Source organism: Trichechus manatus, unplaced genomic scaffold (assembly GCF_000243295.1).
Source record: "Trichechus manatus latirostris isolate Lorelei unplaced genomic scaffold, TriManLat1.0 scaffold00061, whole genome shotgun sequence".
NCBI classification, from domain to species: Eukaryota; Metazoa; Chordata; class Mammalia; order Sirenia; family Trichechidae; genus Trichechus; species Trichechus manatus.
In genome coordinates, this window is record NW_004443997.1 from 1,833,583 (window position 1) to 1,856,278 (window position 22,696).

The 22,696-nt window shown below is 58.6% G+C and overlaps 2 protein-coding genes across 4 annotated transcripts in view; one reads left to right on the top strand and one right to left on the bottom strand.

Annotated features, from left to right (window-relative positions):
• SMTN (smoothelin) overlaps positions 1-19,534 on the top strand; it is a 24,353-nt gene extending 4,819 nt beyond the window's left edge. Inside the window, exons 3-21 of one of the 3 annotated variants that reach the window (XM_004378952.1) lie at positions 2,343-2,491; positions 2,884-2,977; positions 3,072-3,150; positions 3,233-3,330; positions 4,413-4,706; positions 4,795-4,867; positions 5,497-5,577; positions 5,663-6,184; positions 6,375-6,547; positions 10,048-10,200; positions 10,289-10,364; positions 11,507-11,671; positions 11,775-11,837; positions 12,093-12,165; positions 14,116-14,283; positions 14,520-14,637; positions 15,176-15,327; positions 16,284-16,448; positions 19,242-19,534. In XM_004378952.1, coding sequence (XP_004379009.1) covers positions 2,343-2,491; positions 2,884-2,977; positions 3,072-3,150; positions 3,233-3,330; positions 4,413-4,706; positions 4,795-4,867; positions 5,497-5,577; positions 5,663-6,184; positions 6,375-6,547; positions 10,048-10,200; positions 10,289-10,364; positions 11,507-11,671; positions 11,775-11,837; positions 12,093-12,165; positions 14,116-14,283; positions 14,520-14,637; positions 15,176-15,327; positions 16,284-16,428 — 2,676 coding nt within the window. In that variant the 3' untranslated portion in view covers positions 16,429-16,448; positions 19,242-19,534. The remainder of the gene's footprint in view (positions 1-2,342; positions 2,492-2,883; positions 2,978-3,071; positions 3,151-3,232; positions 3,331-4,412; positions 4,707-4,794; positions 4,868-5,496; positions 5,578-5,662; positions 6,185-6,374; positions 6,548-10,047; positions 10,201-10,288; positions 10,365-11,506; positions 11,672-11,774; positions 11,838-12,092; positions 12,166-14,115; positions 14,284-14,519; positions 14,638-15,175; positions 15,328-16,283; positions 16,449-19,241) is intronic. The other 2 variants (XM_004378950.1, XM_004378951.1) reach the window with 2 other exon arrangements.
• A 367-nt stretch (positions 19,535-19,901) lies between these two features.
• On the bottom strand, positions 19,902-22,260 carry SELENOM (selenoprotein M). The gene is made up of 5 exons (XM_012556318.1): positions 22,138-22,260; positions 20,844-20,879; positions 20,601-20,635; positions 20,138-20,216; positions 19,902-20,060 (listed from the first exon to the last, which is right to left on the bottom strand). The coding sequence occupies exons 1-5, from the start codon at positions 22,258-22,260 to the stop codon at positions 19,902-19,904; spliced, it is 432 nt and encodes a 143-aa protein (XP_012411772.1).
• Positions 22,261-22,696: the final 436 nt, after the last annotated feature.

The following is a 22,696-nucleotide window of genomic DNA, read 5'->3' on the forward strand; positions in this document are numbered from 1 at the left end:
GGGGGGGGGACACTGTGGGTGGACCTTTGCCTCCAGGCTCACTGGGAAGGTCTTATGAGAGGGTGAATCAGTGGAAAGAGATTGTCCCCCGACCCCCTAGCCCTGCCTCACCCACTTAGGGGATCAGATGCAGGCTCCAAATTTCTGAATGGGGGCACTTAGGCTCCTAGGGGTTGTAGAGGTGGCCAGCCTCCATATTGGCCTTATTTTAGAGGCAAAGACCCCATCTCTGGGGGCTAGGGTGTTGGGAAAGGACCCAGAAGGCAAAGGCTAGTCATTGGACTTCTGGCCCTCAGTTTACCCTCTGCCCAGGAGGGACTAGATTAGCTGTCACCTCAAGTGTACCTCAGGGGTCTCTGGGCCTGAGGCAAGGCCAGGACTGGGGGGTAGATGAGCCTCCTAGTGACTCAATTTCATGCTCCCAAGCCTCCTGCCTCTGCTATAATAGCTCCCTTAGACCATAGGCAGAACACTGGTGGTGCAGTGGTTAAGCATTTGGCTGCTAACCAAAAGGCTGGTGGTTCAAACCCACTAGCTGCTCCTTAGGAAGAAGATGTAGCAGTCGGCTTCCGTAAAGATTTACAGCCTTGGAAATCCTATGGAGCAGTTTTACTCTGTCCTACACGGTCACTATAAGTCAGAATCGACCCCACAGCAATGGGTTTGGTTTTTTGGTAGACCCCAGGCACCTCTAGTGCAGACTAGAGGGGCCCCCAACACAGGCTCCTGTTGTGGCAAAGTTGTCCTCAGCCCAGAGCCGACTGGAAACCCCGGGTTCAAGCCCTGCCTCTAGTGTTTCCTACCTATGTGACCCTAGGCAAATCACTTCCCTTCCCTGAGCCTCAGCTTCCTCATCTGTCAAATGGGAGTAATAAAGTCCCCCCCCCCCCAGGGATTTTGTAAGGTTAGGACAGAAGGGCTCAGCACAGGGTCTGGTACCCTAGGAGTTCAATAAATGGTACTGACGCTTCTGGACATTCTGTCCTTCCTAGTTACTCTCTCTTCTCCTGACTGTCTGGAACCAAGTGGGGAGATGGTGCTTACTGCATCCCAGCTATACAGGAGACCCTGAGTCACTGCCCCTGCACCCACCTACTGCCCTGAGATGGGGGTCATTGTCCCATCTGGCAAATGAGAAAATTGAGGCACAGAGAGGTTAAGGGATGTCACCCAGGCAGGACTGGACTGCGGCTGGAACCAGCTGTGGATTCTGGCTCCACCCCCAAGCAGCCCTCCTGGCCTGAACCTCGGGGTTTCCCTGTAATAACTCCTCAGGAATACAGAGCCAGAAGGGATCCAGGAAGGGCTCTGTCCCCCTAGGACTCTCCCACTCTCTTCAGACTGAGACAAGTCATCTCACAACTGGGTTGGGCCAACCCAAGCTTCCTGCTGAAATCCATCTCCCCTCTTCTCTCCCTAGCCCCCCTACTGAGCAGGAAGGAATGTCCCTGGGGAGGGAGGGCATTGGGCAGGAGAGGGCTCCTAGGCCCTGGCTACTGAATGGCCATCTGGTTGTCAGACCCACAATGGAAGCTTGTCTCTATCACCACCTTCCTGGGGGTCCCTGGGCCATTCCTGTCTCCCTTGAACCACAGAGGCTCCCTAGGGGGTGGCTTTGCCAGGTGGAAGTGTAGGAGGAGGCAATGGGATTTAGCTGAAAGTGCCCCTTCCCAGACTTTGTTGGACCAGCCACCCTCAACTTCCCAGGGACAGAGGGGCTGAGAAACTGATGAGAATGCCTGTTCTCCATGGACATCCTTTCCAGGGCCTTGGGTGTAGTGCCAGCTGCCTCATTCGTTCAGGGTCCCATCCCCTTTGATGGTGGCTAGGTCTGGGCCAGTGCAGGGAGTAAAAAAAAGCCCCCAGTCAGGCTAGGAAACAGGACTCCTAAGCTTCTCCAGCCCTCAGCTAGGTCCTGTCCTACCTCAGTTTCCCCATCTGCCCAATATAGATGAACAGGGCGGTGGTGCTTTGGGACTAGGCCATGGACATCTCTCTTGCTCACAGGGTGGACTCCTGTTGCCTAAAACAGAATTCCCTCCTCCTGGCTCTCGGGGGTGAGGGGTTGGGGGGTTGATGGAGAAGGGCTTGGAGAGACCAAAGGAGCAGGAAGGAGTTCTCACTCATAGTAGGTGTACTGTGGGCTCTCTGGGAATGTCTGGCAGAGTGAACTGAGTCTCCTCAAGACCCTGGGTGGGCGGGCAGGCACGTGAAGGGCCTGGGGCAGAGGGAGTGGAGACAGACCGCTCATTGTGCCCCAGGCAAAGCCGTGGGCAGCTGGTGCCAGCCTTCCGCCCCTGGCAGCCAAAATGACCTGCCCCTCGCCCCCGCCTGCCTTGCAGCTGGAGGTCACAGTGGATCTGGCAGAGCGGCGGTGCATCCGCTCTGCCATCCGGGAATTGCAGCGGCAGGAGCTGGAGCGCGAGGAGGAGGCCCTGGCATCCAAGCGCTTCCGTGCCGAGCGGCAGGACAACAAGGAGAACTGGCTGCAGTGAGTGGTGGAGCGCTAGACATACCTATGGGTGGGAGGCAGTGTGTGTGTCAGGGTTCGGCTCATGTGCAGGCAGGCAGGAACACACATCACTGCCTGTGTGTCTGCTGCCCGTGTGTGTGTATACACAGCAGTACATGTACACATTTGGAATACACGAGAATGTGTGTGGGCCTGGACCAGGCTATGCCCAGGCGGACAGCATTTCTGAACATGTAGTGTTAGTGCCCAGGGCCATGGGCCTGCATGTGCAGGTGTGCAGCCAGAGGGAGTGCACAGCTATACGCCCCTCTGCCAAGGGACTGGGGACCCTGTCCTGGCCCCCAGCTTCTGCCTCCAGCCTCTATTACCCAGCCATGACAGTGGTGGTCATAGTCATGATGTCTCTGCAGCTCACAGCAGCAGGAGGCCGAGCAGCGGGCAGCCCTGGCGAGGCTGGCAGGGCAGCTGGAGTCCATGAATGATGTGGAGGAGTTGACCGCGCTGGTGAGGCCCAGGCCTGGGTAGGAGATGGGGGGCAGAGCCGGTGAAGATCCTAGGCTCCCCAGCCCCATGCCCATGGCCTGCCTCTTACCCACAGCTGCGAGGTGCCGCTGAGTATGAGGAGCGCAAGCTGATCCGAGCAGCCATCCGCCGCGTACGGGCCCAGGAGATTGAGGGTACATGTCCTGGCCTGGCTCCCTGTCCTGCTACCCACAGCAGCTCCCAGCCACTCACCTGACATTTGCTCCTTCCCTCCAGCCGCCACCTTGGCCGGGAGGCTGTGCAGTGGGCGTTCCATTGGTGGTTCAAGAGAGGACAACAAAGGGCGGCCAGCACATAGGCTGGAACAGCGTGAGGTAAGGGGCGCGGGCAGCGTGGGATGGTGGCCCCAGAGTCCTGTGCCCACGGATGCCAGCAGCAGAGCACCTGTCTGTCTTTCCTAGGGTGCTATTTGACTGAGAGGGGCCCTCAGCCTGGGTTGGGGGGACTCTGGGACTCAATCTCAGGCCTCTGCCCGCTTTCCCAGGCAACCTCTGGCCACACCTCCCCTGCTCCAGACCTTCTGTCTCTACCTAGGCCTTCCCCTCCAAGCCAGCCTGTCTACACTGCTCCTGAGTTCCTGTCCTGTGCCCCATCACCACCTTTGTTGACATGAAGGCGTTTCTCCCACCTGGGAGGATCGTGCCAGCCCTGCTGACCTCCCCACCCCTACCTCTCTTCCTGCCCCTGCCTCTCCTCCTGCCCCCACCTCTCCTCCCACCCCCACCCCTGCCATCCAACCTCCGCTCAGCAGCCAATCTCCCTGAAATGCAAATCTGACCCTGGTACCACCCCTGCTTAAACCCATTAGGAGGCTGCCTTCACCCTCCAGACACAGCCCACATCCTTACCTTGGCTTACCAGGGTCTGTGTGTCAGGCCCCAGCTGACCTGTGGAGCACTGTTCACAGAGTCCTCTCCGTTCTCTAAGGGGTGTCTCTGTTCTGTAGGGGGTTGGAAGCCAGTCGGAGCCTTGAGTGGTCCAGGCAATTCCCTACGTGGCCAGCAGAGGCTGCTGGGTCCCTGGTCCTAGCAAGGCCCCTCTCCAACCCCGAATGACCAGGATGAGGCCAGGGGTCAGAGGCCTCGGTGCCAGAGATCTATTAAGGCTGGGAGCCCCCAGCAGGTCTTCTGCCATTCCCAACCCAGGCACCCAGAGAATGAGGTCCTCTCTGAGCCACTCTTGGCTAGGCAGTGCCAAGAAATTGGGAAGTGGGGCAGCTCAAAGACTGCCCATAGCATGCCAGTGCCAATGCTTGTGCAGGTATGCCCGCAGGAAGCTGTGCCCAGCCCCTCCGCTTTGCATGCCCTGCCCTGTGCACCTGCCGGCCTGGCCCTCAGGGTGGGGGTAGCACTCGAGGCCTGGGGAGTCCCAGTCACATCCTGTGGACTCCACGCAGGTGCTGGAGCGAGAGGAACAGGAGCAGGCAGGGGCCCCAGAGCCAGCCCCAACCCCTGATGTGACCAGCCGGGATGTGACCACAGTGACACTCCTGCTGCGGGCCCCTCCCGGGGGCACACCCAGCTCACCCACCACTGCCTCCCCTGAGCCTCCACCGGAGCCTGCTGAGGTGCCGTGCCCTGCTGCCGAGGCTCCCGGCAGCCCTGAGCCCCCTAGCCCTCCTGGGGACACCAGCCCTGAGCCCCAGGAGCCACCAGCCCCGCCCAGCACTGAGAGGCACGTAGTCAACAAGGTGAGTCTCAGTGAGGAGCAGGGATGCCAGGCAGGTGAGCTTCCTGGTGTAGGAGTCAGGCTTTGCCTATGCTGTGTCTCCCATGCAGCTCCCGCCTGGCCCCACAGAGCCCCCTGCTGCTCAGGGCCCCACCAGAGGCGCCTCCGACACAAAGGGAGCAGGTGAGCATCCTGCCAGGGGTGGCTACAGGTACCTGCCTTCCCTCCCCTGGCCTCCATGTCCCTGCCTGGAGAATGGGCTCTTGTGCCTGGGCAGCTCCAGCCTCCTCAGGTCCAGGCAGTCTCCGACACACCCTCCACTGCCCGAGGTGTCCCAAGCTAGGCCCGCCCCCTAACCCAGGGCCAGAGGCCTCCCCACAGCCTTGAAAGGCAACGGGCCTCAGGCACATTCTTCTCCCCAATAAGGGAGTGCACCCATCTCCTGCCTGGAGCTGTGGGCAGCACTGGCCAGGGGGGTGTCCCACATTACCATCGCTAGGGAGGATCTGGGCATCCTCCTCCAGGCCAAATCTCGCCCTGGCCCTAGAGAGTGTCCAAGTCATCCTGGGGTCAGTAGCGGGGAGGGGGGGGTACCTGTAAGAGATGCAGCTGGGTGTAGAGGCTAGGGAGTGTGAGGGGTGCAAGAGGGGTTGGGGAGGTCAGAGGGGTTGAGGGGATGTAGGAAGGGGTTAAGAGGCTAGGGAGGTGGGGGTGGGGACATGCGTCCTCCCAGGTGAGCCCTCCCTTCTACTCTACTTTTTCTTCCCACCCACCCCCACGTCGTGGCTACCACCCCCTCCCCATCCTGCCAGACCTGGCCAGACCCCGTCCCTGCCAACGCTCCCTGTCAGTGCTCAGCCCCCGGCAGCCAGCCCAGACAGCCCAGAACCGAGGTACTGCCTGTTCCCACTCCCCTCCCCCAGGTCCTGGGCAGTCCCTGACCCACCCAACCACTGACAGCCCTCTTGTCCCTTCTAGAGCCCACCCCCCTAGCCAGTGGACCTTCCCCATTCCAGCGGGCTGGCTCCGTGCGGGACCGCGTCCGCAAGTTCACATCTGATTCTCCCATGGCTGTTGGGCTCCAGGACGGCCCACTGCGGGCCGCTCTCAGCACCCTGAGCCCCGCAAGGATCCAGGGCCCCTCCCTCATCAGCACCACCCCTGCCTCCTCCTCCAGCAGCTCCTCCTCGAGGGGCCCCAGTCACACCTCCTCCCGCCTCATCAAGGAGCAGCCAGGAACAGCCCGGCCCCTGGCCCAGCTTCGGAGCTGCCCCCGTGAGGAGGGCCCTGGGGGGCGGGGCTTGGCTGCCAGGCCCCTTGAAAACAGAGCAGGGGGGCCCACTGCCCGCTCAGAGGAGCCCAGCGCCCTGCTGCCCGTGGCCGCCAGCACTGCTGAGCCAAGGGGCAGCATGAAGACCACGTTCACCATCGAGATCAAGGATGGCCGTGGCCAGGCCTCCACAGGCCGTGTGCTGCTACCCACTAGCAGCCAGAGGGCAGGTAGGCCTCCCCACTGCCTCCCCCTGCTGGAAAGAGCACCTGCAGCCACCTCACTCTGAACAGAGGACAGGGGCTGCAGCTGGGGCTCACGGTATCTCCAAAGGGTGCACTGGGGGTGAGGGCGCCATCAACATGGGCTGGCCCTGCCCTCACCCTGCCTGATCCTGACAAGAGCCCTTCTCTCCCCTAGAAGTATCGCTGGGGCTGCGGGCACCCCCAACCCTCCTCAGCACCAGCAGTGGAGGCACGAGCACCGTTACCCATGTCAGCAGCCCTGGGACACCGGCCCGGCTGGGCAGCGTCACTCATGTCACTAGCTTCAGCCATGCCTCTCCTGGTAGCAGGGGAGGTTGCAGCATTAAGGTGAGTCCCCCCTCACCCTACCAGTCTCACCATCCATCAACCTCACACAGACTGCTCAGGGATGTAGAGTTGGCAAGGTTCCCCTGCTTCCCTTTTCCTATAGTGCACAGACAGGGAAACTGAGGCCCAGAGAGGGAAACTGGTTGCCCATGGTCCACAGCCAGTTGATGGCAGAGCTAAGGACAGACACTAGTATATCAGCTGCTAGGCATGTCAGAAGTTCACTCTGTGATGGTCTTAAGCTTCCCACATGCTGGTCTCTGGTCCTACCTAACAGATAGGAAAACTGAGGCTCAGAGAGAGCAGTAGGGACTTGCCCCCTCTTCCTGTGGCTGCCCCATGGCCCCTGCTTCTGCCGCACATTAGACATCAGCCCCGAGGCTCAGAGTCGCTCATCTGCTCATCCAAGATCAGCCTGGCCCTTCAGGAGATGGGAGATTAGCAATTAGCATCTGCGTCAACATCCCTGTAGTAGTTGGGCAGAAGGATTGATGGGGGACAGACAGGCAGCAGGGTGCCGGTCAGGTAAGGCAGCAGCCTAGCAGGTGCCACGGGAACTGAATATGAGGCACCCTTCCATTATTCATTCCTGAGCCCAGGATCAGCTAGCTGGGAGCTCAGCTGGGGAAGAGATTCCCAGCAGCCACCCAGCTGTCCAGGTAATACCCTTTATGCTGCACCGGGGACTGAAGGGGACTTTGGCTACAGTGGAATGGCTAGAGCTTTGGGCTTTCTCACTGGTAACAGAGAGTGGGAGCAAGAAGGCACCCTCTCCTCCAGAAAGCAGGATCAAACCGCCCTCTGCCAAGAGTGTGGAGAGGGGATGACTGAGGCCCTAGGGGTGGATGGGAGGTGTCACAGTGAGCCCTGGGTCTGACACCACCAACTCACCTCAGTTTCCCCCTCTGAGAGCCAAGGGGGAGCAGAAGACATGCCCATAAGGCTCTTGCTCAAAGTCTGTGGTTGGATGTGAGCACCACAGGCAGGCCAGAGGACACTGATCTCAGGGACAAGACAGTTGTTACAGCAGACTGCTGTAAGGTCCGCCTCTGTGTCCCCCACACAGTCATAATGCTTTCTAAAGCAGCAGGGCGTGAGGCAAAGGAGCGCAGACTCTGAAGTCTAGCAGACTGGGTCCTCACAGCTAATGCACATGGTGGCTCAGGCAGGCTTTGTCCTGCTCCCTGCCTCAGTTTCCCCACCTGTGGGGCATGGAGCCCTGGCCTTGGTCATCTTTCGTGAAGCCTTGCTGTGCCACAGGTCTATGATCTCTGCAGGGCCAGGCCTGGCCGTCCGCCAGCCGCTTGGGCTAGCCACCCCTCCCCCACTGCCCCTCCACAGGGGAGCCCAGAATAGGTTTCTATTTGGGCTGAAACCCCAGCTGGCTGGCGGGTGGCTGACTGGGAGGCTGGCAGGGGCGGGGCAGGCCCAGCTGCCCTTGCCTTCGCCCTCCGGCCAGCTGCAAAGACTCCCAATACTACCAGCCAGAGGCAGCAGCCCCTGCCACTATCCCCACCATCACCCCCCATTCAACCCCCACCAACACCATGCCAGGGGTACCAGGGCCTGGTCCTGAGCTGGCTGCAGCCCTCCAGGACCGGTTGGGCCAGGCATTAGAGGAGCTGCGGGCGGTGGCTGAGGCAGGCCGGGCGGCAGTGACCCAGGCAGCTGAGGCAGCTGCCATAGCTGTGGAACCGGTCGCCCGGGCAGCTGAAGACCTGCGAGCGGAGACAGCAGCACTGGGCCGGCGGCTGGATGCGCTGGTCAGGCAGGTGGAGGTGCTGAGCCTGCGGCTGGGTGTCCCACTGGTGCCTGACCTCGAGCCTGAGCTGGAGCCCAGCGAGCTGCTCCTGGCGGCTGCTGACCCTGAAGCCCTCTTCCAAGCGGCCGAGGATGCCGGGACCCCCGTGGCCCACCCACCTGCCTTCAGCTCCTGCCGCCGCCACTCCTCCGCTGGCCCAGCCCACAGCAGCAGTGTCGTAAGTCCCTCCAGACTGGGGAAGGGGTGGTATGGGACCAGGTTCGGCCCCTGCTGAATGACCTCAGGTGTGATAACCACCTTCTCTGAGCCTCAGTTTCTTATCTGTACAGGGGACTGGGGCACCAGTGCTCCAAGACTTGGGCGAGATCCTGGCCCTCAGGCACGCGTGGCAGCTGCCCTGGCAGCCCCTGGCCATGGCCCAGCCCCCAGCCCCACCCCTGCCTCAACCAGGCTGAGCCTCCCAGACAGCTGCCATCTCCTTACTGAAGAGGCCCTGCCAGGAGGGGAGGGGCTGTGAGAATTGGGCCAGGGGCTTGTCTACAAGGGGCTGGGGCATGCCCTGGGTGGGGTCAGGGGCTAGGCTGGAGCTGAAGGTCCCTTAGAAGGTGGTTCCCTGCTAGGGTGGATGTAGGGGGAGCTTCAGAACGCACTTGGCTCTGGGGCAGCCCCAGCCAGACACCTGGTCAGGAGCCTACAGGCCCTGGTCCAACCCCCTTGGAGGTGGCAGTGGGGGCATGTGCTGCCTGGGCACTGGCACATGAGAACCCAGGCTCAGAAACTGGCAAGACAGAACAGAGCCTGCCTGGGAGTGAAACAACAGAAAGAACTTTGGCTCAGGAGTTAGGCCACCGTCAGCTCAGACCTCAGGCTGCCTCGCACTTCTTTGAAATGTTTGTGTTGTTGTTAGGTGCCATTGAGTCGGTTCCGACTCATAGCAACCCTATGTACAACAGAACGAAACACTGCCTGGTCCTGTGCCATTCTCACAGTCATTGTTATGCTTGAGCCCGTTGTTGCAGCCACTGTGTCAGTCCGTCTCATTGAGGGTCTTCCTCTTTTTCGCTGACCCTCTACCAAGCGTGATGTCCTTCTCCAAGGAATGATCCCTCCTAATAACATGTCCAAAGGATGTGAGACGCAGTCTTGCCTTCCTTGCCTCTAAGGAGCACTCTAGCTGTACCTCTTCCAAGACAAATTTGTTTGTTTTTTTTGCCAGTCCATGGTATATTCAATATTCTGTTAAATAGGGACAGTAAAATCCCTAATGCTTATACAATGCTTACTACTGAATGGTTGTTGTTGTGAGCCATTGAGTCAATTCCAACTCATAGCGACCCTATAGGTCAGGATAGAACTGCCCCATAGGATTTCCAAGGCTGTAATTTTTATATCTTTCTCCCACAGAGTAACTGGTGGGTTTGAACCACCAACCTTTCAGTTAGCAGCCAAGCGCTTAACCACTGTGCCATCAGTGCTCCTTACTGAATGGTCATAATCATAATTACTGTTGTTAATTGTATTAATATGATTCTGGGTACAAGGAAAACCCTACAACAACGCTGTCAGTGCCTCTTCCTTGACACCAACATGGCCATCCCTGAGCAGGCAGGCTGGTAGGCAAGTGTTTATTTCCAAGGCTTTGCCAGTAGCCCCAGGGCCTGGTCACCTGTCCACTGGGGACACAGTTAGATTCACCCACACCTCTGCTTCAAGCCCACGCCCTCCCCCCACCCCACAGATGGAGCCAGAGCCAGCACAGCCCCCCTCTGCAGCAGTGGAAGCAGCCAATGGCGCTGAGCAGGCCCGGGTGGACAAAGCTCCAGAGCAGCGAAGCCCACTGAGTCCTGAGGAACTGATGGCCATTGACGACGAGGGTGTCCTGGATAAGATGGTATGGCCAGACCTGGTGGGCTGAGGGTTGGCAGGGGGCAGGAATCAGCAGGCCACTAGGTGAGCAATGACAAGAGCTCTGTCTGCAGCTGGATCAGACCACAGACTTTGAGGAACGGAGGCTCATCCGGGCTGCACTACGCGAGCTCCGACAAAGGAAGAGAGGTAGAGTACCAGCTGCCCCACCCTAGAACCAGCTGCTTCATTCCTCAGCTGCTCCCCTCCCCCGTGGCCACTCCAGCTCAGTGACTGCCCTACCTAGCTTCTCCTTCTCTAGACCCTGCTATTACCTTGCCTAGCTACTTTCTTGATGGACCCAGACACCCCCTGTACATAGCTACTCCTCCCTGGATCCAGCTGCTCCCTTCCCTAGCTGTCTCTCCCTCTGGGTCCACTGATGACCACCGCAGTTACTGCCTCTAACCAACTTCTCTTCTCCTTCCTAGACCCAGTTAGTCCCTCCTCCAGCTACTCTCTCCTTGGATCCAATTTTTTCTCCAAGTACTCTCAACTACTTCTTTCCTGAGTCCAGATACCTGAGGTCCATTGATGGCCACCTTAGCCTCTGCCTCTACCCAGTTTCTTCTTCCATGGACCCAGCTACTTCCTCCCCGAGAAACTTCCTCCCTGGACCCAGCTATTCTTTCTTTCAGATTCTATATTTATTTGCTTCTCCAGATACTCTCAATTCTCAACTCTGGATTCAATTCTCTGAATCCAGCTGCTTCCTCCAGAGCCTACTGATGGCCACCCCAGCCTCTATTCCTACCCTACTACTTTTTCTTTAGGCCCAGTTACTCCCTTCGCCAGCTTCTCTCCCAACTATTTTCACCCTGGGTCTAATTGCTTCTCAGGCACTTTCAATTACTACTTCCCTCCCTCCCTGAATCTAGATATTCCTTCCTTCAGCTGCTCTTCTCCCCCTAGGGCCCATTTGATGGCCCACTCAGCTACTGCGCTCACCCAGCTTCTCCTTCTTTGGACTCAGCTACTCCCTCCCTAGATCTAGATACTCCCTCCTGGCACAGCTACTCATTCCCACAAGAACTCCCATCTTGGATCCAAATACTACTCTTTTGAGTTCAGCTACTTTTTTCTGCCTGAGTCCATCATCACTGCCCCATTCTCTGCCAAGTTATGGCTGTCCCCTCACCCCCAGCTGATCCTAGAAGGGCCCTTATCCCCTATGTCTTTAGTGTTTCTAACAAGCTGCCCTTCACTCCATCTGTGTGCCCCATATGCCTCTGTGTGTGTGCTGTGTGGCATTGGGCGGTGCTTCCGGACATGCATGGGGCATCCCTGCCCAGACCAGCGGGACAAGGAGCGGGAACGGCGGCTACGGGAGGCACGGGCCCGGCCAGGGGAGAGCCGTGGCAACACAGCCACCAAGACCACCACACAGCAGAGTCAGCGGGCAGCCGATGGCTCAGCCGTCAGCACGGTCACCAAGACTGAGCGGCTCATTCACTCGAGTAAGAGCCCAAGCGGGGCACGAGAGTCTGGGCTCAGGGCTCAGGGCTCAGGGTAGGAATATGTCCTCCCACCTACCCTCCCTCTCACCTTCTCCCCCTCCAGATGATGGTAGCCGGATGGCCCGCACCACCACAGTGGAGTCAAGTTTCGTGAGGCGCTCGGAGAGTAAGGCCGCCTGGCGTCACCCTGTGCCTGCCTGCCTGCTCGCCACCTCAGACTCTTCTCAAGCTCTCTCTGAGCCCTCATCTGCCTGTCTCTCTCCGGCCGTCACCTTCTCTTCTCCACTTGTCTGTCTCTCTCCGGCCATCACTTTCTCTTCTCCACCTGTGGCTACGACTACCCACCCCTCTACAGCACCCCAACCTGTCTCCTGATGCCCAGCCTGGGCCCTTACCCTGCTCCCTTGCCCCTTCTCTGCAGATGGCAGTGGCAGCACCATGGTGCAAACCAAGACCTTCTCCTCCTCTTCTTCCTCATCCAAGAAGATGGGCAGGTGAGCACAGGCACCTCCTCCCCGTGACCACAGAGGAGTCAGTGCCACAGGGGACCTCACTGTGCACCCATTCCACAAAGGGGTAGACTGAGGTGTTGGGAGGTGACAGGCACCCAACCAGTCAGACCACTCCTGCTGCCTTTGTGATCTCACCCATCCCATGGGGGAGGGGGAAGCTCAGAGAGGCCAGAGACTTGCTCAGGGTCTCTGAGTGGGAGCAATAGCACTGAACCGTTACAGAGGCCCACTCACCACACTGAGCTGCTTGGTGGCACAGACTTCCTTTTGTTTCTATCTTTTTTTGGTTTGTTTGTTTATTGTTGTAGTTTAAGTGAAAGTTTACATTTCAAGTTAGTCTCTCATACAGAAATTTCTACATACATTGTTATGTGACCCTAATTGCTCTCCCTGTAATGTGGCAGCATACTCCTCCTTTCCACCTCTGATTTCCCATGTCCATTCAACCAGCTCCTAACCCTCTCTGCCTTCTCATCTCACCTCTGGACAGAAGCTGTCCATTTAGTCTCATATATTTACTTGAGCTAAGAAGCACGCTCTTCATGAGTATCACTTAATGTCCCACAGTCCAGTCTAATCTTTGTCTGAAGAGTTGGCCTCGGGAATTTTTTTTGTTCTGGGTTGACAGAGAGTCCAGGGGCCATGCTTTCTGCAGTTCCTCCAGTCTCAGTCAGACCATGAAGTCTGGTCTTTTTACTAGAATTTGAGTTCTGCACCCCACCTTTCTCCTGCTCCATCAACGACTCTCTATTGTGTTCCCAGTCAGGGCGGTCACTGGTGGTAGCCGGGCACCATCTAGTTCTTCTGGTCTCAGGCTGATGAAGTCTCTGGTTTATGTGGCCGTTTCTGTCTCTTGGACTAATACTTTCCTTGTGTCTTTGGTGTTCTTCATTCTCCTGTACTCCAGGTGGTTGGGACCAATTGATGCATCTTAGTTGGCCGCTTGCTAGCTTTTAAGACCCTAGACAGGTGGTAGACTTTCTGATGTCTGCAAACCACGTCCCAGGTCAAAGAGCACCTTTACATCTTAGCCCCATGAGTGAGGGGTGCACCGCATGTTACAAAGGATGTCAGGGCTGGCAGAAAGTAGGGACAGGATCAGAATTCAGGCTAGCAACCAGAGGGGTCCAGGGACTCAGAGAGACTTGAGTTCAAGTCCAACCTTTGTACCTCATGTCCTCTGAAATCTTAGGCAAGTTACTATCAGAGGTCTCAGTTTCCTCATCCTTAATAGAAATGGTAAGTGTCCCTCCCTCCTCTTGTGATGTTTAAAATGACACCTAGATGTGAGCTATTATATTCCTGTAGTATAATGGTTAAGCACTCAGCTGCTATCTGAAAGGCTGGTGGTTCCAACCAGAGGAGAAAGACATGGCAATCTGCTCCCATAAAGATTACAGCCTAGACAACCCTATGGAGTAGTTCTCCTCTGTCACATTGGGTCGGTATGAGTTAGGATCGATTCCAGGGCAGTAACAACAACAACATTACTATTATTACGCTGGTCGTTACTGATATTAGTTGATAGTACTCAGAATCTGAACTCACCTGGAGCTCGACGATACAATGAACCTTCTCAGAGAACTCCTTGGGATCCTGTTTCTGTTAGCCCCCTCACAGAGCTAAGGTGTAAAGGTGCTCTGTAACCTGGGATGTGGTCTGCAGACATCAGGAAGTAGCAGTGCCACTGGGCAACTCAAGCCTGATGTAAAGACTAGGCTTCTGTCTTCGTTTCGTCTGAGCTTCAGTGTACTCCTGTGTAAAATGGGTGTGATGAAGCCACCTCCCTCACTGGCCAGGGTTGCTCGTCGTGGAAATGCCGCAGGGTTGGGGGGCCTGGTGTGCAATAGGACTCCTCTCCTCAGCGAATGAGGGCTGAGGCTTTGGAGCAGCCCTTCTCCACCTGCCTAACCGTCACCCCTCACCCTCTAGCATCTTCGACCGAGAGGACGAGGCCAGGCGTGGCTGCGTGGCAGCGCTGGAAAAACGCCAGGCAGAGAAGAAAAAGGAGCTGATGAAGGCGCAAAGCCTGCCCAAAACGTCAGCCTCCCAGGCGCGCAAGGCCATGATCGAGAAGCTGGAGAAGGAGGGGGCCGCAGGGTGAGCACGGCCCCTGGGGCAGGGCAGCGGGTGGGGGCGGGGCAGTGATGGGCATCGGGGCAGTGATGGGCATCTGGGCAGCGAGGAACGGGGCTAAGGATGGGGAGAGTGGTGCTCGAGCTGTGATGGGAGGGGCCTGAGGTCATGGAAGGCAGGGCCTGGGGATGGCAGGATGGGCGCACCGAGGCGGCGCCCCCTGGACTCTAGTGACCCGGCTCCCGGAACCGCCCCTGCAGCAGCCCTGGCGGTCCCCGCATAGCCGTGCAGCGCCCCACCGGCTTCGGGGTCCCCAACGCCAACAGCATCAAGCAGATGTTGCTGGACTGGTGTCGAGCCAAGACGCGTGGCTACGAGGTGAGCCCGGGACGCCAGGTCACCCAGCAACCCTCCAGCCCCCAGCTGGCACCTTGCTCTTGGCAAAACTCCTCACTTCTCTGTGTACCGTCACAGCCACCATGTGGCAGGGAAGATGGGAAGCTCTCTTTTGGCATGAGGAAACTAAGGCTCAGAGAGGACACATGGCATGCCCCAGATCCCAGAATAAGTGAATAAGTAGCAGTGCCAAACTTGGGTCTTGGGCACAGCTCAGGGCCAGACTCCACCCTTGAGTCCCCTCCTCATTGCTCTGTGGGAGGGCTGGGTAAGTTCCTTTAAGTGAGAGAAAGAGTGATAGGGGGCAAGACCATTGCCTTAGCTGGGTGGTGCTGGGCCTCTCAGTTACTCTGTCCCCAAGTAGCAAACAGACTGGGAGTTGACAGACCAAGTTCCAGATGGGCAAGCCGCAGGCCTCTCTGAGCCAAGTTGCCCTAGGTCTGGAATGCCAAAATGCCAGGGGGCAGGGGGCGCTGAGGAGTTGGCCCCAGGGCCGTGACCAGCCCTCCCACGCCCTTAGCATGTGGACATCCAGAACTTCTCTTCAAGCTGGAGCGATGGGATGGCCTTCTGTGCCCTAGTGCACAACTTCTTCCCTGAGGCCTTTGACTACGGGCAGCTCAGCCCGCAGAACCGACGCCAGAACTTTGAGGTGGCCTTCTCATCTGCTGAGTAAGTGTGGGTCCCAGCCTTGCTGGTGTCAATCAGGCATCTAGAGCTGGGCATCTGGGCCAGGCCCAGCCACCCTGAAGCCCCTGGAGCCAGCCAGCCGCACTGTCAGACAGCAGCTGAGAACCCCTTCCCCAGTGAGCCCCCATCCTCCTCCGCCCTGCCCGCCTGCTGCTGAGGGTGCCAGGTGCCCGCCGGAACGAAGGAGCCAAAGGCCCGCCTACCAGCCCGGGCCAAGGCCCACCAGGTGGCCCTGTCCAATCCTTCCTTCCTCTGCCCCCTTTCCCTCTCTCTTCTCCCTTTCTCTGTCCTGTTCTCCTCCTGCTGTCACCAGAGCTTCCTGCTCCCACGGGATCCTGGCTGGAGATTCCAAAAAGAGGCTCCTGGCCCGGGCACCGTGCCCGCCCAGCCTATATACGTGCTGCCAGAGGCTTATATAGGACATCCAAAAGCCCTCCACTTTGGAATCGGTGCCCCATCTGCTCACCTCACCCTCCACACCCTCCTCCATTTGTCTTTCCTTCTCTCCCCTTCTCTTTCTGGTTTCCCCCAGATTTCTTCCTCTTTCTCTTCCCCCCACCTCCTCTCACGCCTCCCTCACCCCCCCTCCCAGGGGCACAGCCCTCCTCTCCAACCTGGCGCCAATGCCATCGCCCCTCCCCTACCCCATGTTCCTGCTTGCCCCAAGAGTTCTCTGCACCTGTGACTGGTCTGGTCCCCACCCGTCTGCATCGCACACCATTAGTGACGTGTAGTGAGCGGCACGTCCACGATGGGGAGGGGGCATGCGGGGGGGGCTGGCCGACTGCAGCACTGAGAACGTAACTGAATCCATGTCTCTGTGTGTGTATGTGTATGTGTGTGTGTCTCTGTTCTCCTCCCCTTTCTCTTCTCTGCCTCTTACCCCTCCTCCTGCCTGGGCCCCGCCCCTGCCCCTTCCTGGCCCCCTCCCTCCCCAGGACCCATGCGGACTGCCCGCAGCTCCTGGACACAGAGGACATGGTGCGGCTTCGAGAGCCTGACTGGAAGTGCGTGTACACGTACATCCAGGAGTTCTACCGCTGTCTGGTCCAGAAGGGGCTGGTAAAAACCAAAAAGTCCTAACCCCTGTTTGGGGCTCCACGGTGAGAAACGCTGCCTCGCTCCCCTGCCCAGTTATGCCAGAATCTGCTAGGGGGGGCTCAGAGAGGGGTCCCAGAGGTGGGTGGGGGGATCAGGGGGACCCTGTCTTCCGGTAGCTCAGGGCCTGGCAGGTGAGACTATTCCCCTAAAGAGTAAGTGATGAGCCAGGTGAGCAAGACTATGATGGAAAAGCCTAGGAGGCTGTAGGAGCCCAGGAGAGGCACTTGTCTTGGCCTACAGGTCCAGATCGCTATCTGAAAAAAGTGCACCCTGAGCTGGAAACTGAGCAAGTTCAGGGTAAAGGATAGAGGGAGTTTCAGGCAGAGGGCTGGGGGACAGAACATGAGAGCATGGCACACCCAGGAAGGGAAGTGTAGTCTAGGGGTGAGAGGAGAAGAACGGGTCACAGTCAGGAGTTTGGACTTCCTCCTGAGGATAATAGGAACCATAAAAGATTTCCAAACATAGAAGGGATGCTGTCAGGTTGGTGTTCTAGAACAATCCTTGGATGAGACCTGGATGAAGGTAGACTGAATGATTGGAGCAGCTTAAGAAATAGAAGGGACAGGGTTCGGGGAAGGAAAGAGGGTCAACGAAGCCTCCCAGGCTTCCAACTTGGGCACTGGGGAGTCAGCTTTGTCACACCCCGAGGGGAGCTCAGAAACAGGGCTGGTTCAGCAAGAGATTTCTAGCTGGGGGGTCCTTGGTCCTCAAGTCAGCTATGGCATTTTCTTTCTGGTCCCCTCACCTTAGGGCCACAGTAGAGAATTAGATCCTGAACTAACTGCTCCATTACAGGCAAGGAGCTCACAGATTTTAGGGCAGAGCTGGGGCCAGAAACCGGGACTCCAGACTTCCCACTCAGTGGCTCTTTTCCTTGCCCCATTGTTGTTTTCCCACTCATTTTGTAGAGAGAAGAAAAAATTAAAACCCTAGAGGGAGCAAGGGGATTGCTCAAGGCAACATGAGTCAGAGAGCTAGGGATACACTCAGATGCCCCTCGGGGCCTGGAGCCATTGTGGGGGCAGTCCACATGTGCACACATATACTGAGGGGAGCAGTGCAGGTGAGGGGAGGATGGGCTTGGTGCTATGTCCAGGTCATATATGGGCTTTGGAGCTGCTGCCCAGCAGGACGGCCTGGAGAGAGGGGCCCGGCCCGGCCCTGATCCAGTTGGAAAGTGTGACTCAGCTGTGCTATTGCTTGAGTTGTTTGGCCTGTCGCTGGGGCAGCTTGAGCCCTGAGCTGTGAGCCCCAGTGTAAACAATGGCTTTATAAGGTCTCCAGGGAAGGCACCAGGGTGGGAGGGAGCTCTAGATTGGGGGAGGGGAGCTGGGATCCCGGTGGAGATAGCCACAGCTGGAGAGAGCTTGGAAGAGAGGCTGTCTCTCAACTATGGTACTGCTGGGAAGCAGGCCTAGCCTGGGGCAGTGATGTCCCCAAGGGCACTCAGCACATAAGCAGCAGAGCCATGAACCCCTCACTCAGCCCTAAGGGCTTCCAAGGTCTCAAGGGAGGCAGGAAACAACTATACTGTTATAAAGACGGGGAAACTGAGTTACAGAACAGGGCCTTACCTAGCATTCACAGCTGGTCAGAGGGAGAGTCTGGACTGGAACAGAGGTCCCCTGCCTCCCAGAATTATTCCCTGGAAGAGTCCAGGTGAGCTGGGGGTAGGCCCTAGCCCTACCACAGTACCGGATGGGAGGTGGCCCAGGGCCCAGGGCTGTCTTGGAGACAGGGGCAACTCCTGCCCTTAAGCCTTCCCTGCTGCAGGAAACTCATTCAACCACATTGACTGACTAAGTGCTTACTATTTCCCAGGCGTGGCAGATGCAGCAGGGAGCAAGGCAGAAAGGCAGATGAGGTCTTGCTCTCAAAGGGGAGGGGAAACGGAGCCAGGAATAAAACTCCAGCATCAGAGCTCTGGAGCTGTCAGTTCTTAGCAGGTGCAATCCACTCCCCACAGACTGGGGTGAGGGCCCCTGCAGCAGGGAAGATGGGGCTCCAGGATCAGGTCTCATTCGACCCAGCCCTGCACCTACTGAGCTGTGGGGTTGGAAGCAAAAGATACCTCTGCTCTGTGACTCAGTCTCTCAATCTGCAAAGTTCAGGTATCACTGGAGAATGGACAGAAGGGTGGCTCACCCCTGAGCATGGTGTAGATGGTCTGCTCTGTATTGGTTGGGATCCTCATCTACCTCCCCTGCTCTGCCCCAGGGTGGTGATAAGGATTATCACACACACTCCCTAGCCTCCATCTCATGCAGCTGGAAATTCCAGGGGCAGGGACAGGGATTCCTCGGTCTCTCCAAAGGAGGGACCAGGCCACGTAGCTGGCTGATAATCTTTGGGGGCGCTGTCCTGGCCCCAGAGAAAGATTTGCCAGTTGTGAGGCCTCTCCTGGGTGCCGTGGCCTCGATGAGAGGCCTGTGCAGGCTGGAGTGTGCCAGGGAGAGGGCGCTGGAGAGAGGAGGGAGGTGGGGTTTGGAGCCTGGACCTCCCCTGCGGCTGAGAGAACTTGCCGACCAGACCGAGCCCTGCCTGGGTCTACTCACCCCCAATTTCTGCCTCTACCCACCTGGTCTTGCCCCCTATAGGGGGTGCCTCCAGGCTTGGGTGGGTGAGGCCTGGGACTTCCTGCCTTCTGGGAAGGCTTTACCACCATTCCATCAATGGAGTCCGGAGTTTATGGAAGACCAGCAGGCAAGGGCAATGAAAGAACCTCAGGGCAGAAGAGCACTGCGAGTGACGGGGCCGGCAGTGACCACCACCCCCACGCCCCCTCCCTGCAGGATGCTGGTGGACTGCGTGCCCCTAGTGGAGGTGGAGGACATGATGATCATGGGCAAGAAACCCGACCCCAAGTGCGTCTTCACCTACGTACAGTCGCTCTATAACCACCTGCGGCGCCACGAGCTGCGCCTGCGCGGCAAGAACGTCTAGCCTCCCGCCAGCGGCCCACAGCCGCCCCCACCCTGCGGGCACAACCTCAGCCCAGCGTGCCTGCCCACTGCTGACCCCTCTGTCGCGACACCCACCGCCCCAAACACACGCAGCATTTTGATAAATTATTGGTTTACAACGACCCTGAATCTTCTCTGCCTCTCTTTGGGGGGGGGGGGAGTTGAATAGAGGGCGACTCGGCAAGGTATGCCCATATACCACTCCAGGGGCCCAAGCCCTAACGGGGGTGCAGGGTATCCCAGGGGCATGGGGAGCTCCTATATGGACCTCGCGTCCCCCCGCCCGCAGCAAGGAAGGAGTCGAGCCTTAGTTTAGGCAGAAGGGAATTTAGTGGAATTGAGAGGGAAGAATCCCCCCATCCCCACCCCTGCCGGCCCAGGGACAGGGCGTCGGCCCTCAGCAAAGAAGATGCTCCCTGGACGCTGAGCGCTTCATTTTTGCCCCCGGGGCTCGGGCAGGCTAGCCCCAGCTCCGCCGCGCCTCCGGACCTACAGGTCGGCGCGGTCCGTGGCGCCCTCGGCTGGCCTAGCGGGCGCATGCAGGTACTCGGGGGGCACGGGCGCGTCGGGCGCCGCCTTGCGGTAGAAGCCGAGCTCCTGCACCAGCGCGTTGATCTCCTCACGGGTCATGTCGCTGAGAGGAATGCGCTAAAGCGGAGGAGGCGGGGTCAGCGCGCCGGGTCCCGCCTCTCGGCCCCACCCCCCGCCGCCTCCCAGAGCCTCACCTCCAGCTCCTCGTAGCGTTGACCCAACAGCACGAGTTCAGGGTCGGCCCCCGGGAGGTGTTTCATCACCAGGTTGTGGCTTGAGGTAGTGTTAAGGAGGGTAATAGTAGGCAGAGGCAGGTGGGAGCTCCTCGAGCTTTGCTGATGTAAATACTACAGCCACACATGCTGAGCACCTACTCTTTGCCCGGGTAGGGCAGGAATCTCCAACTATATGAGGAAATTAGGGCTCAAAGAAGCAAAGGACCCTCCTATCCATTCCAGTGCCTATGACAGACATCACTAATCAGTCTCTTGCCCACCCAATTCAGATGCCACCTCAGATTCCTCTGGTCACTACCAATCAATTCCACGTGTCAGATGAAAACCATCTGCCATCCATCCCTCTCAAATCAAGCAGGAGAAGATTCTCTCAGATCCCCTCCCCATTTCTCCCTTCCCCAGGACAAGAGAGAAAGGATACTAAAATGGGATATCCTGGGTGACGAAGGCCTTCACCTGGGAAGAACCACAGCATCAGAGAACATGACATCAACCACCTCCAGGTACAGATGGGAAACTGAAGCCCAGTGAGGCCACACAGCCCGCACAGGAGCAGGCTGACTCCCAGCCCGGTGGTCCTCCCCACCCAATCATTGGAACCGTGTTGCCCACTCCCCAAGAGGTTCAGGGGGGACAGCTGGGAAATACCTTCCTTCAAACTCACCTCCTTCAGCCGGTTCAGCTGTCATCCCCCACAGGTCTGGAAGGGGACAAAATGGAATAGGTCAGGAGCCCCCCAGATTTGCTCCAACCGCACCCTCATTGCCATTTCACCCTCATCCCCAAGTTGGACCAGACTGTGGGTTACCCCTGGAGCGGCCATTCCCAGGGTGTGAAGGAGACGGAGACCCCTTGTGGGTATGTAGGGCATTGTGCTGCAGATGGGGAAACTGAAGCCTAGGGCCATTCTGGAAAAAAAAGGGACCAAGTCCAGAGACCAGCGGGGGGGGGGGGGGGGGGCCCTTGCAGCCTCAGGCTCTTGCTATACTGCCTACTGACTGTTCACTCACTAAAGTCTTCTCAGTGCCCAGGAGAAACATCACCCTGCGTCTCTCAGTCGGTAGAGATCTGGGCCTGGCCTTTGGCCCAGGGTGGAGACAGACTAGAAGGAAACAACTCAAAACTGCCCTGGGAGCCTCCATTAGCGACCCCTGCCATCTGGTCCCTACCACATCGCACGCAGAGCTGGCCCTCCCTGCCACTTGTGGCCAGCCCTACTGACCATCTGGTTCCTTCCCCCACAGGGGGGATGGGAGGGCCCCTCCCTGTACTTCCTGCAGGGGCCACCTCCCAACAGGAATCCAGACCCTCGGGCCCACCCATTCCCGTTCCCCCACGTCCTCCTCCCTTTTGTTAGACAGAAAACTAAGGCCCAGAGAGGGGCTGTGATGGTTCGAGTCACACAGAAAGACAGAAACCCAGGCGGGGGACTTCTCGGCCGGGGAGGGTGGCAGTTGCTGCGGAGTAAGTGCAGGCAATGAGGTTCCCAGCCCCCTTCTGGCTCCGGCTTGGAGGAAGGTAGGCGCCCAGAGGGTCTTCCCTCCTCCCTGCCAGGAGAGAGAGACCCTCCAGAGTCCCAAGTCCTGGAACTGTAGTGGGGGAGGAATTCCAGGAAAAAGTGATGGGGGATGGGGAGCTGGGCTCCAGAGGGCAGTTTTGGGGAAATCATAGGCCGGGAGAAGAGTCGAGGGGCAGAGCCAATGTGTCTTGGAGCTGGCTGTCCGGCCGGAGGGGGGGCTGGAGAGGGGTTCGGAGTTCCAGGCCGCAAAGTCTGGTGTGTTGGGCTTCCAACGTGGGTGCCGGGGCGTCTTGGGGCTGGGGAGAGGGAGGGATGGTCCAGGTGGCGGAGAGGGTCGGGGGTCGGAGTGGTCGTGGGGCCGGGGCGTGCGGCAGTCCCAGGGCTAAGGGGCCGCAGGGTTCGGGGCGGTGGTCCCGGCGCTGAGGACTGGCGCGCTCACCTCTACACGGGCCCGGGCCAGACGGCGCAGACGGTTCCAGTCGGGCTGGAAGGTGGTGGTGGCGGAGACCGCGAGCGCCGCGAGCAACAGCAGCAACAGCGGCGGAGGCAGCCGGAGGCGCATAGGGCCGGGGTCGGGAACCCGGTGGGAGACGGTTTGCAGGATGGAGGCGAACCGCGCAGCCGCCGCGCCACGTCGGGCCCCGCGGGCTGGCCCCGCCCCCGTTGAGGCTTTGCCACCAGACACTACGCCCCCCAGTCCCCGCCTTCGCCCCCGGGCCTCCCAGGGCTCACGTGGGGTCTTCCTACTAGCTCCCTGCGGAACATTCTGGCTCTACAGCCGTCACTTTCCCTGTCTTGAGAGTCTTCACGCTCCATCTGCCGACTGAAAGTGTGGATGCTCACACAGGATACGACCCGACAGCGCCACTTCGCGCCTGCAGGGGGCGCGGGAGGGACGCGGACGGAGGCTGAAGTTTCGCGGCCAAATCCTCAACTTGCAGATGAGGAAACTGAGACCTCGGGAGTGCTCGGTTGCGCTTTTTTATTTGGAAGAAATT